Source organism: Branchiostoma lanceolatum, chromosome 18 (genome assembly GCF_035083965.1).
Source record: "Branchiostoma lanceolatum isolate klBraLanc5 chromosome 18, klBraLanc5.hap2, whole genome shotgun sequence".
Classification (NCBI taxonomy): domain Eukaryota; kingdom Metazoa; phylum Chordata; class Leptocardii; order Amphioxiformes; family Branchiostomatidae; genus Branchiostoma; species Branchiostoma lanceolatum.
In genome coordinates this window covers 3,326,851-3,344,597 of record NC_089739.1, presented here as the reverse complement: position 1 = coordinate 3,344,597, position 17,747 = coordinate 3,326,851, and the positions used below count along the sequence as shown (strand labels likewise).

The 17,747-nt window shown below is 40.9% G+C and overlaps 3 protein-coding genes across 5 annotated transcripts; 1 reads left to right on the top strand and 2 right to left on the bottom strand.

Moving 5' to 3' along the window:
- Nucleotides 1-190: 190 nt before the first annotated feature.
- Nucleotides 191-6,177, bottom strand: LOC136424351 (beta-galactoside alpha-2,6-sialyltransferase 1-like). Of its 3 annotated transcripts, none has more exons than XM_066412917.1 (4): nucleotides 5,899-6,177; nucleotides 3,820-4,485; nucleotides 2,576-2,977; nucleotides 191-1,110 (listed from the first exon to the last, which is right to left on the bottom strand). In XM_066412917.1, the coding sequence occupies exons 2-4, from the start codon at nucleotides 4,427-4,429 to the stop codon at nucleotides 863-865; spliced, it is 1,260 nt and encodes a 419-aa protein (XP_066269014.1). In that variant the 5' UTR covers nucleotides 4,430-4,485; nucleotides 5,899-6,177; the 3' UTR covers nucleotides 191-862. The 3 variants fall into 3 exon arrangements, with proteins under 3 accessions (XP_066269014.1, XP_066269015.1, XP_066269016.1); XM_066412918.1 differs by lacking the exon at nucleotides 5,899-6,177 and adding an exon at nucleotides 5,595-5,653; XM_066412919.1 differs by lacking the exon at nucleotides 5,899-6,177 and adding an exon at nucleotides 5,603-5,653.
- Nucleotides 6,178-8,091: 1,914 nt separating this feature from the next.
- On the top strand, nucleotides 8,092-12,029 carry LOC136424229 (mitochondrial fission factor-like). Its single transcript, XM_066412752.1, has 5 exons — nucleotides 8,092-8,228; nucleotides 9,204-9,343; nucleotides 10,015-10,135; nucleotides 11,096-11,333; nucleotides 11,753-12,029. Exons 2-5 carry the CDS (start codon nucleotides 9,245-9,247, stop codon nucleotides 11,964-11,966), a joined length of 672 nt encoding a protein of 223 aa, XP_066268849.1. The 5' UTR covers nucleotides 8,092-8,228; nucleotides 9,204-9,244; the 3' UTR covers nucleotides 11,967-12,029.
- A 3,624-nt stretch (nucleotides 12,030-15,653) lies between these two features.
- On the bottom strand, nucleotides 15,654-17,000 carry LOC136424411 (TLC domain-containing protein 4-B-like). Its single transcript, XM_066413004.1, has 3 exons — nucleotides 16,920-17,000; nucleotides 16,590-16,663; nucleotides 15,654-16,176 (listed from the first exon to the last, which is right to left on the bottom strand). Exons 1-3 carry the CDS (start codon nucleotides 16,992-16,994, stop codon nucleotides 15,888-15,890), a joined length of 438 nt encoding a protein of 145 aa, XP_066269101.1. The 5' UTR covers nucleotides 16,995-17,000; the 3' UTR covers nucleotides 15,654-15,887.
- Nucleotides 17,001-17,747: the final 747 nt, after the last annotated feature.

Sequence of the window (17,747 nt, the reverse complement as noted above, 5' to 3'; positions counted from 1 at the left end):
TCACGTGATCTTCCCGATGTAAAAACTATGTGAATCAAGCGGATGTAACTGCAACAATACCTATCAGCATGCACATGTCCAATAACCGTTCTATTTACTTGTACATCTACTTGGCGATTAGCCTGGCTGGTAAACTGTTTGTATTTAAGCAGTGGCAAAGTCAACTTTCAACAATAAGTAGACAGTCACGTTTTAAACCTCGATCAGCATGATATCTCTGAGTCAGTTACAATGTGTAGTCATGCAGGCATGTACAGGACTAGTTGTCTTGTAGTTACAATAGAATTCATGACGGTTTCTGCTGGGTGTTTGTGTAGTATAGTGCATATCAAATATGTGTACGCAGATATGTGTAAGTAGAGGACTCCTCTAGCTTTCTGAGAAATGTACTCTGTGCATGACACGTGTGTATTACCAATCCTGTACAAGGCTGTGCAAGATGGCACTAGGCTCTCCATTGCCTCTGATACTGTTACTCCTTTACCACATCCCTTATGACTAATCTTGAAGATGTTGAGAAATAAAATTAGGAACACAGTATGTTAGACAAGACAGACCGACTCGAGGAATAAAGAGGAGAGAACATGTGAGTTTGGAATAATTATCGTTTTACCGGCCACGACAACAACTGGAGTCTGTCTTCACTTTCCATCGAAGAACCTCTCTCTGCTATTCCTTACATTTGGTCAACGTTGACGTTGAATTTCATCTATAGCATACATTATCTTTCCCAACACAACATTTGGAAACTATAGACGGTATGGGATATCATCCTTTTATGATCTTATATACGCAAACAAGACCTTATACGATACGTTCTGTCTAAGTGCTTGTAGCAGGCATGTGGCTAATTCTGTTAACGTCAATCACAGTGGACCAATGGCAGTCCTTGTAACAACGCCACGCCGGTATCTTCTACGTCCTGATCAGACGTCAGTGACAATGTCCGGATGTACTGTCGCTCTTGGTTGTAGGAATGGATCCCCTCGTTCGGCGGAAGCTTCTTCTCCTTCTCGTCGTAGTAATACCTTAGGTTGGTGTTGTCACTGTTGGAAGGAAGTATCTCGAAGACGTGGACCCAGTTACAGAGATGTAGCATCATCACAACACCTTTTAAAAAAGAAACACAAATAATTCGTTATCATCATTATTCGTATAAAGGTTTATCCATGACAGTATTGACATACTAGTAGTAAGAGTTTTACTCTTTATTTCAGTACCGTACAATATAAAGATGAGGTTATCTACGTCGGAGCCCATCGACTATCCCTCAACAGAGACGGGGGCCGATACCAACTGCCGGGACCTTTGACCCTTTGCTGACGTCACACTTCCGTTCAGGTCACGTGACGTAGGCTTCGGGTTATTTCAACTTGGGAAGGGTCAGAGGACTGACCTAAAACTTGTTGGTGAGTGCTTTATATTGTGTATAGAAATAACGTGTACAACTCTTACTACAAATGATAATACTTTGGAAATAACGTTGTCTTTACACAGCCACAGCCTTTTCGCACCAACGTTTAAACGGCGTTGAGTTGCCTTCCTCAAGAAAAATGGGCTCTTCCACGCACTGTTTGTCGCAGGATGTAGCTGCATAAAAATGCGGACACAAACACAAGCAGTGGCATTATGCCCTGACAAAGGCACTCGAAACCCGCTTAAATTAAACGTTGGCCAAAACACTGCGTTCGTATAATAAGTAGCAATACTTTAGTAGCACTACTGTAGAATGACATATTGTTTGAACCCAATTCTTTTGTAATATGATTCTTTTGGAACATTCCCAACTCTTTCAAAGTACCGTGTTTAAGGTCTCCCCTTAGGTCGTCACCAAAATGTAACGCATATCAGGGCTCGAAATTTATTTTTGGAAACTGGTGCACCCAACCCAAGAAATTAGATGCACAGAAAAAATGTTGGTTGCACCGCATAGAATAAAACTGAGTGTCAGAAAAACATAATTACAAAGTTTAACGCTCCTTAGAACTTCAATCTGTAATTCTATAGCTAACTTTAAGATTTCAAACAAGTGATACATTAAATAAAAAGGTTATATTACTTTTTTCTGATACTTACTTTTCAGGAATATTCTGTATACTTAGTGTACAATAGTATCCTTATCCTATAGCCTACAAAAATATCTAGGTCCACTGGTGCACCCACAGTCAAAAATTAGGTGCTCAGCTCCAATTTTGGGTGCACACAGGTGCACATGCACCCACTATTTCGAGCCCTGCATATATAGCCGAAACAACATTGGCTCAGGCGATGTTGATTAGATGACATCGTTTGGAACCCCAAAACTGATGCGAGCATACGAAAAAAAAGTTTTGCAAAAATATTACCTTCATTATGAAATCTAAGTGGTCAGAAAGGTTGAACAGATGACTAAACAAACAGACTGTGGCATACCGAAAAATAGATTCTTCATTTTTGTTCTTTCTCGTCTTCTCCCTTTTCTTTGAAACGGACGAAAAGTGATACGTGCGCGGATGTCACTCATAATAAAGTTAACATGGCCTCATAAATAATTATTATACAAAACAATACTTATTATATATCAAAGGCTACTTACCAAACATACCAGTACTGGGCGACAAGTTTGTTTTCTTGCATCTTCCTGTAGCGACGCAGAAACGCCTGAGTTCAGTGACAATGTTTTTCCCAAAGTCAGGCCTCTGTATAAAAGGCATTGTCCTGTTTGGATGTGTCCTCCTGTATTTTTTCAAGTTTTCAAAAACACGAAACCTGTCTTTTCTGGCGTCAATGCCCCGTTTTCCGAAATTGATTGCGCCAAAGTTTCTGATGACAGTGATTTCGTGGTTAAACATGGCGATGCTGTCGTTCAAAAATTCCTTTTTGCACGTTATTCCAGGGATCTTCGTGTTGATTAGACGTAGGTCCGTCCGGTTGCCGACAAACTTTTCAAACTTTTCTGTGGGAGCACAGTTGAATCTCAGAACGGCGTCGTGGTCATCTGAAAACAAATTGAAAGACGCCGAGTCATGTCATATTCCGATGTCAGCATAAAAGTTCATCTGAGTTGGCAAATCATAGAATGAAAATTAAACTATACTCCAAGTCAAGGAATCTAACCCCAACCCTAGTCCTAACCCCAACCGCAACCCTAATCCTAACCCCAACCCTAGTCCTAACCCCAACCCCAACCCGTCCTAACCCCAACCCCAACCCTAGTCCTTACCCCAACCCCAACCCTAGTCCTAACCCCAACCCCAACCCTAGTCCTAACCCCAACCCTAGCCCTAACCCCAACCCCAACCCTAACCCCAACCCAACCCTAAACCCAACCCCAACCCTAGTCCTAACCCCAACCCCAGTCCTAACCCCAACCCCAACCCTAGTCCTAACCCCAACCCCAACCCTAGTCCTAACCCCAACCCCAACCCTAGTCCTAACCCCAACCCCAGTCCTAACCCCAACCCTAGTCCTAACTCCAACCCCAACCCCAACCCTAGTCCTAACCCCAACCCTAGTCCTAACTCCAACCCAACCCTAGTCCTAACCCCAACCCTAGTCCTAACTCCAACCCTAGTCCTAACTCCAACCCAACCCTAGTCCTAACCCCAACCCAACCCTAGTCCTAACCCCAACCCCAACCCTAGTCCTAACCCCAACCCTAGTCCTAACTCCAACCCCAACCCCAACCCTAGTCCTAATCCCAACCCTAGTCCTAACCCCAACACTAGTCCTAACCCCAACCCCAACCCCAACCCTAGAGTAGCCTCAATCCCAGCCCTAACTCCACTCCCGCGCCTAGCCCAAGAAGCAGAAAATCTAGCTACACACCGGAGTACATACCTATCTCCCGTCCGTATGTGTGAATTCTAAGCCCATGACTGCTGCTTACAACCGCACACGAGTTGAAGTGGACAAGGTTCTCCAAACTCTTCTGGGGTAGAACAGCTTCGTCCGAGCGATTCTCAATCTTCGTGGAGTTCTTAGTTATCGTGGAGAATGGAACATTCCTCTTTATTTTACAATACATTTCTTCCCTCCACCTAGCAATGGTCTGAGGATCTTCGATTGTATCGTTTCGCAGAGAAATGTTTTCAGTTTTCCCGATAAACGATGAATTGTTCAAAGTCGTATCTTCGTTGAGGGTTGGCTTATGTGTGCTATTGCGTAGAATATGTGCCACGTTGAGTCTTGTGTGATTTGTAGCAGGGACGGCAGCCGATGGATTTACGTGAAAAGCGGTTAAAGTCGAGTTAATCGTTGCCCTTTGCATCACGGGTAGAACGTTTTGTTGTGCACTGGGGACACCTATGCCTACCAGGTGGAACTGCACGCCAGTGGTGTTTGCGTGGGGCCAGCCAATGGTGACAGTGATTGGAAACTTGCTGAGGAGAACGTTGGCAAGGATACAGATACACAGAACACCAATGAAAAGAGTCGTCTTTCCCGCCATGGCACGTGACGTCACTTAATAACGTTAACGACGTAGTCACAATGTCAGATCTATATCTGAAATATAAAACGAGAATTGAATATCAGCACTGGATCCGGACATTACACCGCGGCAATTAGCTATAACGATAACGTCAGGTCATACTACAGCCTACCCAGCGTTACACAAACACAAAAAACAGGATACACACAGACACACACACACCTGTATGTGTAACACACACACACACACGTGTACCACATACTCTTGTACCACACATACTTGTACCACACACACTTGTACCACACACACTTGTAACAAATACAAACTTGTAACACACAAACACGCTTGTGACATACTTACACACACTTGTAAGGCACACACACTTGTATTAAACACACATGCACACACTTGTAAGTCTTGTAACGCACTTGCAATTGTAATACGCACGAACACACAAATTGAAACACAGATACACACGCACAACACATAACGTTACATGGATGCACACAAAATACACACACGTTACATACACATGCATACATGTAACGGTGTAACACACACACACACACACACACACACACACACACACACACACACACACACACACACACACACACACACAGCCATATGTTGAATTGTATCCTTACGTAATCAAAAATCTGCATTATATCATACATCACAATATTCAAGGAGAATAAACCTGTCTAGTGCAACCCTCTGTCTGCTAGTGCAAGATCGAATTTCTATTGCAGATACTTTTGATAACGAATACGCCATTTTGAACAAAATACGTCACGTATATTGGTGTGTAAGTGGGTCTTATGCTAAGTACAGTGTCTTCTATGACAGAAACTTGTATCATTTTAGGATCCTACACCTATTGTCAAGTCACTTCATGGGCACAAATGTCCGTGGGAAACCATTTAAGTAGCATTGTCGCAAACGTCATGGTCATCTAAGACAAACAACCTCACTTGGCGTGACTGTTAACAAGCATGCTTCCGTAGTGTAGACTATAGAGACCAAAACTACCACTTCAAACGATCTAAAATCAATGCCTGAGTGTGTTCCTGCCTAAGAATAGAGCTAAAAATCTATCGCGACAATAATTGAATAACAGAAGGCACTTGACCCCCTTCCACCCTTTTTTCCATTTGTTGATTTCAACTAAAAGTAGCCAAACCTGGTCACCAGTCTTTCCCAGGGCTACAGGCTGGGGTTCATCGGTGTCGTAAGCTTCTAATGCCGCATGGCCAGCTAAGCCCACCCCGGTGATTCTGTCTGCCTGATTTTCACCAAATAAATGGCATTTCAAGGAGTGAGGGCGTGAGGCAAAATTTCCTTCGGGGTACGTTGCATTTAGTACCGAAGAGCTGGCCTGTGTGGGCCCTGGAGACAGTCTGGATTCCATGCTACCCCTCCTTTTGAATTTAAAGTGACTGTCTAGATATTACAAAACAATATTGATTCAAACCAACTCTACTAACCGTAGCCAAGTCTTTCCTCTGAAATTCCAGGGTTTCAAACGATGGTGGCGAGCTGATAATGACAGCAACGGTCGCGACAAAATGTTGCTAGTTGCATCCAAGGTCTGCAGGCCGTAACCATAGCAACGTCACAAAAACATTTACCCAAGAGTGACGTCTAGAAAAAGGTTTGCATAGTTTCATACGTTCTTGACACAAGAAAACAGCTGTTTTCTATAATCAAAAAGGAGAGTGACGTCACTCTATGGCATCGTCATAGACTTGGCCTCGGGACTGCTAGTTACCATGGAAATATCGGCTATGAATTTGAACCTGGGTCTGCTACCATGTGAGCTGCAGGCACATGCCAAATGGTCTTGAAATGATTTGAATCGTTTCGGCGCCGTAGATTTTAAATATGTCTTAAATATTCAAAAGGTGTTTTTAGTTAGTCTCTCCTCTTCTTGTTTTATAGTCACTGACAAAAAAAAATACATTGAAAATGAATTCAAGTAACATTATCAATAATGATATTGATAAATCCAATCATATCAACTAGACAGTACCAGGTTTAGGTCCGGACCTAAACCTGAACCTCTGGACCTTAACCTCATTTCAGCCGAACCGGTTCCCGCCTTTACTTGTGACTGGGGTACAAATGCAACTTAATTGAAAAGACACAATTTCTGTGCATGAGCGACTAATTTTTCTGCCTCTTTGGTGGCAGGTAAATTTAGGTGTGGTTAAAGATACACCAATGTCATGACTCCATCATTAGAAGAGGGCCTGCATGTGGTAGTAGCGATTACGAATTGCGCCACATTTTCGCCGCCGATTACGAAATTCTCAGAGCTGATTACGAATTACGTTAAATCATGGGGCTTCCCAACTGGCTTCAACACTTTACACAAGATTCAACTATCTAGTTCTGCGTCGAACCTATTGATGTTATGTTGAATACCTACTGTTGCGGACACCTCCCTGAGAGGGGCCTGCATGGGGGCGTCTCGAGAACGCTCGACGCTGAATTCCGGAGCTGACATATGACGCTATAAATTCAGTCAGCCTCTACGCCCTACTCTAAATTCTGAGTCAAAACTCACACATAAGTACACCAAGCGGCTGAACTTTTAGCTTCCGTCAAAGCAGGTGATATTTAGCATCTTGGAGATGACTTGAAAAGCACCTTAATCTAGTTCTTTGCTTTAAACGCATGAGTGATAATGACGAATTCTAGACTAGCGCGAGGTCACACGCAAGGACATCTCACGTCACATTTGTATCAAACGGAGTCTAACCGATTTTTTTACTTATAATAAAGATGGTGGAATTATGTTCGTGTATTTAGAAATTGATAATGTGACAAGGGACCTATATGCTTACGTTGAAGTTCTCCCAACTCCACTCCAACGTATTTAATTATAAAGGAACCGTCTCATTGTATCATGTCATAGCTAGCTCTACCAAGGACAACATGGTAACCTGGTGTACGCTCTTTTATACATATATATATATAACGTTATATTAAGTTCTCCGTCGCAATGAAAACATTCCTCAAAGATCTAGAATCTGTTCGGTAAATGTATTCCCACCTGCGAGGCACAAATCGGACGACACTGTTAGAGATATCTTATCGATGAGCCGCCACGGCATTACTCTTGCATGAAATGAAGCAGAACCTGTCTGGTCGCCCTGGAGCTTATTGTGAGTCACCTCTGACATGGGAGTTACACGCGGACATGATAATGAGAGGCACTCGCTTGTGGATTGGACCATTTTAAAATCAGCCTACGCTTTACTAGCAATCTATGGATTACGCTTTACGTTGCATTAAGGTAACTGTTACGGTTTACGTAGAAAGAAAGCGACCAATAACGCGTTATGGCTTATGTACTGATTACGAATTACGTTGATTTTGGGCCGACTGCCTACGGATTACGAAGACGAAAAAGGCTGAATTACGCCTTACGAAAAAGGGCATGCAGGCTCGAGGCTATCCTGAAACTCTGGACCTAAACCTCATTTTCAGCCTAACCGGTTCCCATCTCTACTTGTGACAAATGTTACACTACTTCTGTACATGAGCGACTATTTGTCTGCCTCTTTGGTGTCAGGAACAGGTAAGTTTAGCTACCTGAGTGCCGTTTTCACGACAGGAACCAAACCAGCGCAGTGCAATGTGAGATCAAATCGCTAAGAGCCGCTATTCTCACTAAATCTCGCGCGAACTTGCGGAGTTTCCTTCCCAAAATGGCGGATGAAATTGGTCAGGAAGAGACGAAGTGACCAGAATCTTTTTGTCTTTTCCAGATATTCTCGCCACAGGATTCACGTAACAGTTTTTCATCAAGGTAACGTATCTACTAGGATATTATTGAAGATAGGAAGCAGAATTTGTAAGTAGAATCTCCAGAATATTAGCGAAATACGCCAGAAACTTCGGAACCTGAACGTTTTCAAATTTCATGAACCATAATTTATTTTTTTTGCCCCATCATATATGCTTCTGCAAATTAGTTTCTTTAATTCAAACTGAAAACTATTTGGTTTTCCACTTGGTTCTGTCATATGCTTGACGTCCCTGGTGTCAAAGAAAGAAAGTCCGCATGTCAATCTTATTATTTTGATACTAGTAACCTTGAAGTTTTGAGTTTAATCGATTATATTTATAAAGTAAACTGTATTTCCTATAGCAGTGTCTTCTGGCAATTAATTCTAGGACTGTAGATTAACCAGGACATTTTTGGAAGATAAGGAGACAAAAATTGTAAGTAGAATCTCAAGTGTATTTGTGAAATACGCCAGAAACTTCGAAACCTGAACGTTTTCAAATTTCATGAACCATAATCTATTTTTTGCCCCATCATATGCTTCTGCAAATTAGTTTCTTTAATTCAAACTGAAAAATATTCGGTTTTGCAGTTGGTTCTGTCATATGCTTGACCTCCCTAGTGTCAAAGAAAGAAAGTCCGAGTTCAATCGATAATATAAAACCTCCTTGGGTAAACTGTATTTCTCAACAATACATTTTAGTACTGTAGATTCATTCACTTTTGCAGTGGTCTCATTTCAATGTAGGAGAGAAGGGAGGTTTTTGCAGTAAAACAATACTGTATTACGTAGTGTCAAGGAGGTTAAATATCTATATTTTAACCTCCTTGGTATTTATAAGTACTGTATATACAAGGGAGACATTATGGTGTCAGGAATTTGCAGTAGAGCGTTCACTGCGAAAATTGCGAAAGTAAAACCATCGCAAAGGTTTTAAGATTTACAGTATTCCATTGTTACAAAGTCTTCGCTAATCTTTTTTTGTCTTGATCCAGTGAGTGGTAAGTGTTGAAGAATTAGCTGTTGCTGTTGCACCATGGCCAGCCCTACCAAAGCATTCAACCCTCCAGACCAGGATCTGGACACATTGAGATATTCCTACAACGCAGAATACACCGCCGACATCTCAACAAAGGTACGCTTTGGTCATATTTGTGGGTGAGCCTCAAGCGTTGAAAAGTTGGCCCTCGTTAGGGGGTCGTGATATTATAAATGCAGAAATGTCGCGGTAGGGAGAAAATGGAGTGTTCGCGGTCGTTTTGAGTTCGCGTTTGAAACAATAGTAGCACTACAGTTCACCGCAAAAACCACAAACATAAAACCGTAGCTTACATTTCTGCATTTCCAGTATTCCTTTATACGAACTTTAGGCCACAGACATGTTTTGCTACATGTAGATCCAGGAAGGTAATAACACAAGATTTGGCCAGCTTGCTACAAATTTCGAAATACTGTAAATAACACGTTACATCTAAGTTTGCGGCGATTTGATTTAACGGTAGGAAGAAAATGGAGAGTTCACAACAGTTTTTAGTTCGCGGTTGAAACAAGGTGGTAGATGGGCAGAAGACAGAGCAAGCATTTTTATAGTGGTTTTGATTTAAGTAGGTGGTTAAGAGGTTACCCAAAAAAACATGAACATGAAACAAGTTCAAATGTATTCACTGCAAGATAGTTTTCCGGTATGAATTATTGAATTACTGAAAATTAGATAGCTTGTTTATAATGCCTTATCGAAAAAGGGCCTTCTCCGTGTAGTGATGGAAGAATTTGATGTATATCTGTGTTTCTTTTTCCTGTGTGTAGATGAGGGTTCCTGACAAGATCCAGGTTGCGGAGGGAGATGAGAGCTACGCTGCGCCGGGCAGGGACGATTCAAGACACATCCATCACAGCATGGACGTACCAGACCGCATCACGGTCTCAGGTACGATAGAAACCATCGTTGAAAGTTCAGTGGCTAGGCATGCAGACACGAGATTGAGAGGTCACAGGATAAATTTCTGGCTAGACGTTGTGCCCCTGGGAAAGGCACTTTACAGGACTTTCCTCAGTACTCCCATGTGTAAGATGGATACCTGACTTTGGTCAGGAAGGTAAAAGGCAGTTGAAGGAGAGTGATGGGCTTCAATTAACCGCGCCCTAGATACAGTGTATAACAACCCAATGCCCCTAAGGCCACAAAAAGGCTATGAGACTATTTTTAGTTTAGAAGGCACTTAGAGTCCCTTGTACCAACTAGCATTCCAAACCCGCTTACACTGTTAACTGCTCATTTCCAAGAATACGTTGGAAGGCAAAATCATTGCGTTTCTGTCACAAACTGACTCCCAATGCAAGGGAAGAAGCAAGGAAAACGTAACGATTTTGTCTGTGAAGCTAGTGTGTTATGCCAGGGGGCAGTTGTACCGGTCATATAGATATACAAGTAGATACTGTAATTCTTGTTTCTTTCACTGTAACTTTATGTTCACGGTTTTCACTGTCACCTCTAGATCTGTATGTACCATGAACTTATCATCACCGTGAAAAAAACTGTTGTTACTGTTTATGATTCCTTCACACAATAGCTTTGTGAATCACTTTACACTACCGTGAAGTTAAAGTTCATTGAAAATGTCCATTTTCCTTACACCATGTAATTTTGCTGCCGTGAAGATAAAGTGAATTACAGTATATACAACAGATTACATGATACAAATTGTACCAGGACCAGCTAAAAGCATTATTTCTGCTGGAAAGAAAATGAGTGATGCAGCTATAGCTTGTTCAATGCAGGTATTCTTTGATGTTACTTGTGCCAGTGAAGATTTTGAGCCCTGGATGATAGTTGATGAATTATAACTGATGTCAAATAATTGATAAATGATAACCAATATCTCAACAGGTGAGGGACAGTACAACAGACAGCACCAGTCCCCCCGAACCCTGGACCTGGACACCATGATGCCCTCACAACCCCCTCCAGTCAGCCTACAGACCCCCCCTCGCACCCTCACGTTAGAGGAACACCTGGAGAGTCTGGAGATTGAGGAACGCCCCCGGTCACGTCCACGTACCGCCAGCGGTCGGAAGGAACCCCTCGCAAACCGCGGGATGCCCAACGGGATCGCAATACCTGAGAGGTACTTGGAATTGATGTGTTCAAAAATTCTACTTTCCCTAGATCTGCGTGTAAGTGGAATTCATTGCCACCAAGTACTGTAGGAGCTCCTCACTTGTTGCCGTTACTAAGCTTTAAACAATGCTATAGAAACTACCCCTACACTTGGAAAGGTGCAGAAAGGGTTATGGGTTATAAAAAATCTGATCTTCTAATTATTTTTTCTTTTATTTATTTCAACTTCCTCATTATATGGCGCAAAACAGGATATCATTTCTGACCTATCTAAGTTGAAATTATACAAACATATTACAAAAAGGTGAAAAAGTATACATGTACAGTATATACTAATTGCTACAAATCAAATACAATCTTCAAATACAAAGTCAAAGTAATGGAAAGAAATTTTAATACAAATTTTCATTATTTTTCTATTCCCAGTGACGTGGCGCCGGTCAGAGCGAACTTGGACGCTGTGACGCCCATGGCGGAAGACGACGTTGAGGAACTTCGTCGCCAGCTGTCCAGAGTCGGCAGGCGACTACAGATTCTGGAAGAGGAAAACGACCAGCGAAACCAGCGCGAACTCATCCTGTACTCCGTAACGCTCGCTTTCTGGCTCATCAATGCCTGGATGTACATCAGGAGAGACTAGATTAATTGATTAAGTAATTAATTAAAAAGTAAGTCTGTTTAGGCCACATCAAATCATTTCCTTAGTTCTACAGTCAATTAACCTTTAGCACTACACTGAAGTAGCCATTGCCAGCCCATTCTCTATTGGTTACAGAGTTAGGCAGCAGGGAGAAGGTTAAGCTGTGCAAGTGGCTAGCCTGTATTTACACAAGCTCTCGGCAGGAGGTTATTGGACCGGCTGGCCACTAGGAGCGCGATTCGTCAGGCTATACAAGTGGCTACCTCTACATAAGGACCACCTGGCAAATGTGACCACTTTTTGGAGGTCCCTTAGATAATTTTCCCCAATGACACATGTATTAAGAATCCTGTCTATAGTAACTACCTGTCTAAAAAGACCAGATTTTATCGGTCCCCTGAGTGGTCTTCTTAGGCAATTTTGACTGTACAGTCAAACTTGTATTTAAGGGACTTAAATGGTCAGAGTAGACAAGTGGTCACTATAGACAGGATTCTTAATGTTTGAGTCAATGGACAAAATTATCTAAGGGACCACAAAAAAGTGGTCTCATAGGCCAGGTGGTCCTTATGTAGAGGTGGTCATTTTGTACAGGTTTGACTGTACAGGTTTAGAAAGTGATAAAAGTTGGGCTGGGAGGAAAATTTGCATCTTACTATTTTCACTCCCAAACAACACTGTGTGTATCAAGGAACAGTTTTCATGTTGAACCTACAATTCAGCACAATTCTTTTCTGTCCGAGGACCAACGAATTAGATTATTGTGACCTAAAGAGTAGTTGATACGTAAAAGTTTACAAATAGGAAATTAGGACATTGTATTGATCATGAATTAGGTGACATTCTAAGACCACAGATGAATTTATTCCTGAATTTCTTTTTTCTTTGTCTTTGCCAATCTATTGTGGCATTTTGCGATGCAGCAAATCAACTAACCAATCTGAAAAAAACTGTTAAGTCTCTAAGATTAAAATGTCAGAGTGAATTTGAGATTGAAAAAATCAGTGTGAAAAGCAGTCCGTAAGATTTATATAACAATCCTTCCAAAATGTATATTACCAACTTCAGCAAGGGACAGTTCATAATTTTGGGTTTGCATATCACTGTTTTGTCTTAAAAAAGGCCAAAAATGTCTTGTGAAGAAAATTGTCAAAATTTGAATCATTTCCTAGAAAATGATTGTTGTCAACCTAATGCAATATGAAATCAAGTCACACAAAAGTTTGTAGAATCATATGAAATATAGTAGTGAAATATATGCCCAACAGATTTAGATGCCCTACTATTCTTTTCCACAATATTCCATGCATTCAGATGTTCACTGAATTCTGATCATACAAAAATATGTACTCAACCCATCTGTGTGGTACCAAGATCATGAAAAAAAACCTATATCATATAGATGTTTACAAATACTTGGAAAAAAACCTGAATACTTTTTCCAATCATGGCATGTATTGGAATAGTTGGAGATTTTGAAAAGTGGTATGAAAATGATTTGATAACTGAAAGTGAATGAACAAGGATATTTGCATGTGACCGAATATCAGTATTTGTGAAAGGCTTTTGCGATATATATATGCTGACTTGATGCCATTCAAAGTTTAAACCAAGCTGGATTTGGAAGGGAAATATTTGTGTTACATGGTCAGTGTTAATCTGTATATACATGTACATGCATGGCTTTGATTACTGTAAGTTCATTAATTTTTTGCAGGGACTTAATCTCACGTTAGGAGGGGAAAGATTTTTTTCACTGTGTTTCAAGATTGCGGGTAAAACAATTCTGTAGTACAGTAGTAATGCGATGAAAACGCACATTCTCGCTGTCACAATGGAGAGTTCACCGTGAAAATAAAAACGCCACAAACATTTAAAGACTTACAGTATTCTAAAAGCTTGGAAACTGGTTAGTTATCTATGATCTGTTGAGCTTTAAAGAATGGTCAAGTTAGAGACCGTTCCGTCATTTCCAATGTACATAATATATGTTTAATGTGTAAGAGATTTGACCATATCATCATACTTTGAAAGCTTTGGGGCCATCTACACATATACCTTAATGTACATGTATGCCATGAAGCCTAACTGTGAATGTGTTGTCCAAATCTTGTTAAAACCATAACTGATAAAAATTAGTTACTAGGCCTGGCAAGATTTAAGGATATGAATTTGTATGTATAAGGTGTGTCAATTTTCTTCGATATTGCTGTTTGCATGATTTCAGGTATGTATGAATGTGTGAGAGATTATTAGGGAATTAAATACATGAAAAAAGTTGTATTTTGGGTATGTTTTACCCAGTTCTTGAATGTTTGAAGAAAGAACACAGCTCAGTAGCTGTTTGTACAAAATTTACATTGCAACATGCAAAATTGTGAGAGTAAGGTAACAGTAGAGTGATAGGAATTAAAATGACTGTCAAATTGCCAAATTAAATTTCTGTCTGTTAAGAAATGCGGAAATCGTTTGAAGGGGTTTGAAATTTTAGGCTTGATTGACTTTGTTTTCGTAAATGCTTTGTAAAATCATAACTGACAAAATTTAAGACATTTCATAAACAAAACTATTGGATATTAGGTCATAAATGATATTGTTTCCTTCACAATTCACCAACAGAAGTGGCTGAGGGTACATTTATTTCACATCCGAACACCAATAGTATTTTGTGACACAAGAAGATGTTGAACAAACGCAACAGAGTTTTTGTCTATCAGTAGATCCAACTTTCCTTTCAAAACGTCGTTAGGTTTGGATTCCTTAACGGTGCAATATAACTTTGGGCTCTAGAGGGAGCTGCTTCATGTTTGCTCTATTTCAGGTACAGATTCCTTAACGATGCAATATAACTTTAAGCTCTAGGGGGAGCTGCTTCATGTTTGCTCTATTTCAGGTACAGGACATTCAGGAATCACATATTCTCCAGGAAAAAGGATTCCCAGTCCTTTATACTGGCAAACATGGTTTCGGTCATTAGTGCAAAAACCTGGACTGACACATAGACGGTTAAAAAGACAAGAACACACAGCTTGGATAATCATGCTTTATTCTTTTCTTAAAACAATTTTCCAAAGGTGATGCAAAACCATTCAACAGTAGATTGATACATATCAAATGAATTAATCCACGTCAATAACATTGTGTCCATCTCATGTCATTACAAAAACTTACTGGTGTGTTCTTGATTGTCTGGAGTCAGTTTTGATTCAGAGAAAAAAGTAAACCAACCAAAGGTGTTTCTAGTTTCTTTTTCCTTGTCTGAACTCCTGTATACCTGAGAGGCTTTGAAAACAATCTGTCAACCATGCATAATTATAACAGCATAACAGCAAGTTGTATTCTTCTGAGAGAATTCTATAAGGGGGTGAAAAAACATGCACTCGCACACACAGACACCACACGCACACACACACTGTGACACACAAACACACATGTACACACACACGTGAACATACACGCACATACAAACACACACACATACACCGCACACACACAGTAACACACAGACATAGTACACACATGCGCGCACACGTACACACACCCGCACACGTACACACACAAACACACATACAAACACACACACATATACATACATACACACACAAACAAACACACACGCACACACATATGATATTGTTTGCCTTGTACTTCGTTTACAATCAAAACTGAAACGTTGGGACACTTCAAACATTTCATACAGCGTTTCTTTTAAATCATTTGACGTGACTTTTCTTAAACAGAAACTCCTTAACACTTTGCAAAATCTGGAGAAACCACACCAGGCACATGGCATGTAATATGATAACACACGAGAACGTAGTGCGGTCCACGAAGAACTCTGGACGCCAGGAGTCTGGGCTTTGGAAACGATTGAAGATAATCTTGTACCAGATCATACAATGTTTCTTTTAAATCTTTAAATCATTTGACGTGACTTTTCTTAAACAGAAACTCCTTAACACTTTGCAAAATCTGGAGAAACCACACCAGGCACATGGCATGTAACACGATAACACAACAGTACGTAGTGCGGCCCACGAAGAACTCCGGACGCCAGAAGTCGGGCTTTGGGAAACAGACGAAGAGAACCTGGTACCAGAACAGCGGCATGGGGGCGATACGACACAGAAAGAACGTCAGGGCGAACGTGACGTCATTGGCAACGCAGACGGAGGAAGACTGGTCGTACCCCAGGTACTTAAGTATGTTTCTGTCGGGCGAAAGGGAAACAAGAAATGTTTGTTTAAAAAGCTGGCAAGGCGACCATTGTAATATATACTACAGTGAGGATGAAACGGTGGAGGTTATTTTGAATGGATGAATGAATGAATGAATGAGTGAATGGATGGATGAATGAATAAATGAGTGAATGGATGGATGGATGGATGAATTAATGAATAAATAAATGAGTGAATAAATCAATCATAGTATAAATGAATCGTTGATTGAATGAATCGTTGAATGAATGGGTGAATAAATCATGAATGAATGGGAGAATGATATGAATGAATGGACTCGAAAGCACCACAATTGTGTCATTGTCATTCCAATTTGTTATGAAATATTGTGCTGTCAGCATTACGACATAGTTTTTTTTTGTTACCCACGGACTTCACTCCTTACCTTAAGTTCATGAATATGTTAGAAACCTCCCAGAAAACCATGAGATGGCCGAAGTACTCGCAGAATGGCCAGATCTGAAACATCACAAACATGCAGAATTTACAACATATAACGTTAACATAAAAACTTTCACGTTGAATATCAGCAATATTAAGGTCAGCCATAGGCGGAATCAATAACCCTCAGATGGTAGAAATATACAAATTAACTAGCGCTATGTAAATAGCACGTCACAAAGAAACAAACTTTCATGCTAGTTAAAGACATGTACATGTAATGCAATCACCCACGCAAATTATCAAAAATTGTTTGAGATTGTGTAAAACTTACGAATGTATTTGTGACCCCAACGATGATGAGTAAGACATGATGAAGCACTAAGAGATGGTACTGCTGCTGAACCATGGACACCGTGTCTGGGGGGGGGGGTTAAAAATAACCCAATAAGTTAGAATTTAGTGTCAGTAGTTAAACTTGAGTTGTCGGATACTGCTAGTATATTGTTCACTGTCTGTCCGTTCTTTTCATGTTAAAATGTACAGTATTTGCAATTAGCCTACGGGCAAGAACTTGCAATAAACTTTCATTGTAAAACAAGGGTCCTTTAAAAGGACCACAGAAGAAGGTAACGTTATGACTTTGGTAACAGTTGAACTGGAAGGGAATGCTCATACCACCATCTCCGTTTGAAGTAAGCCCATAGCGCGCCTCCGCAGCATTGCTTTATGACTTGACTTTTAACTCGGACTTAAAATCAACCCTGGACCCGGCCGGTGACAAATAGACGCCGTAAGCTAATGGTGAGAACACCGAGAGGTACCCCACCGGCAGTCCACCGGGGCAGATTTGTGTCTTCGGGGCCCGGCCGGGGCCACATCCTCTACGGGCACCGGTGGAACATAATGTGACCATAGCTTTACTGCGCACATGATAAACCAAAATATCAAGTCATGGAGCCTTCTATGGAGGCTAGCAAGCACAGGAGCAGCAATTATCGATCTATGTACAATCAATCGATTTGGCGATACATCGAATTGTCAGGGCTTTAAATCATAATGGTGCTTCCTAGCGGTAAGAGGATGAAGTGCAGCATAGAAATGAAGCAAGGCAGATAAACGTTTTACCAAAAAAACGTGGGTCGCCTGAAATGTTATTTTC

Coding starts and splice junctions, on each gene's coding strand:
- LOC136424411 (XM_066413004.1), bottom strand. CDS start 16,994: ATGGTTCAGCAGCAGTACCATCTCTTAGTGCTTCATCATGTCTTACTC. Junction 16,664..16,919: donor TTGGGGTCACAAATACATTC/GTAAGTTTTACA, acceptor GTGATGTTTCAG/ATCTGGCCATTCTGCGAGTA. Junction 16,177..16,589: donor AACATATTCATGAACTTAAG/GTAAGGAGTGAA, acceptor TTCGCCCGACAG/AAACATACTTAAGTACCTGG.
- LOC136424351 (XM_066412917.1), bottom strand. CDS start 4,429: ATGGCGGGAAAGACGACTCTTTTCATTGGTGTTCTGTGTATCTGTATC. Junction 2,978..3,819: donor CACATACGGACGGGAGATAG/GTATGTACTCCG, acceptor ATTTGTTTTCAG/ATGACCACGACGCCGTTCTG. Junction 1,111..2,575: donor GCCCAGTACTGGTATGTTTG/GTAAGTAGCCTT, acceptor CTTTTTTAAAAG/GTGTTGTGATGATGCTACAT.
- LOC136424229 (XM_066412752.1), top strand. CDS start 9,245: ATGGCCAGCCCTACCAAAGCATTCAACCCTCCAGACCAGGATCTGGAC. Junction 10,136..11,095: donor AGACCGCATCACGGTCTCAG/GTACGATAGAAA, acceptor ATATCTCAACAG/GTGAGGGACAGTACAACAGA. Junction 11,334..11,752: donor GGGATCGCAATACCTGAGAG/GTACTTGGAATT, acceptor TTCTATTCCCAG/TGACGTGGCGCCGGTCAGAG.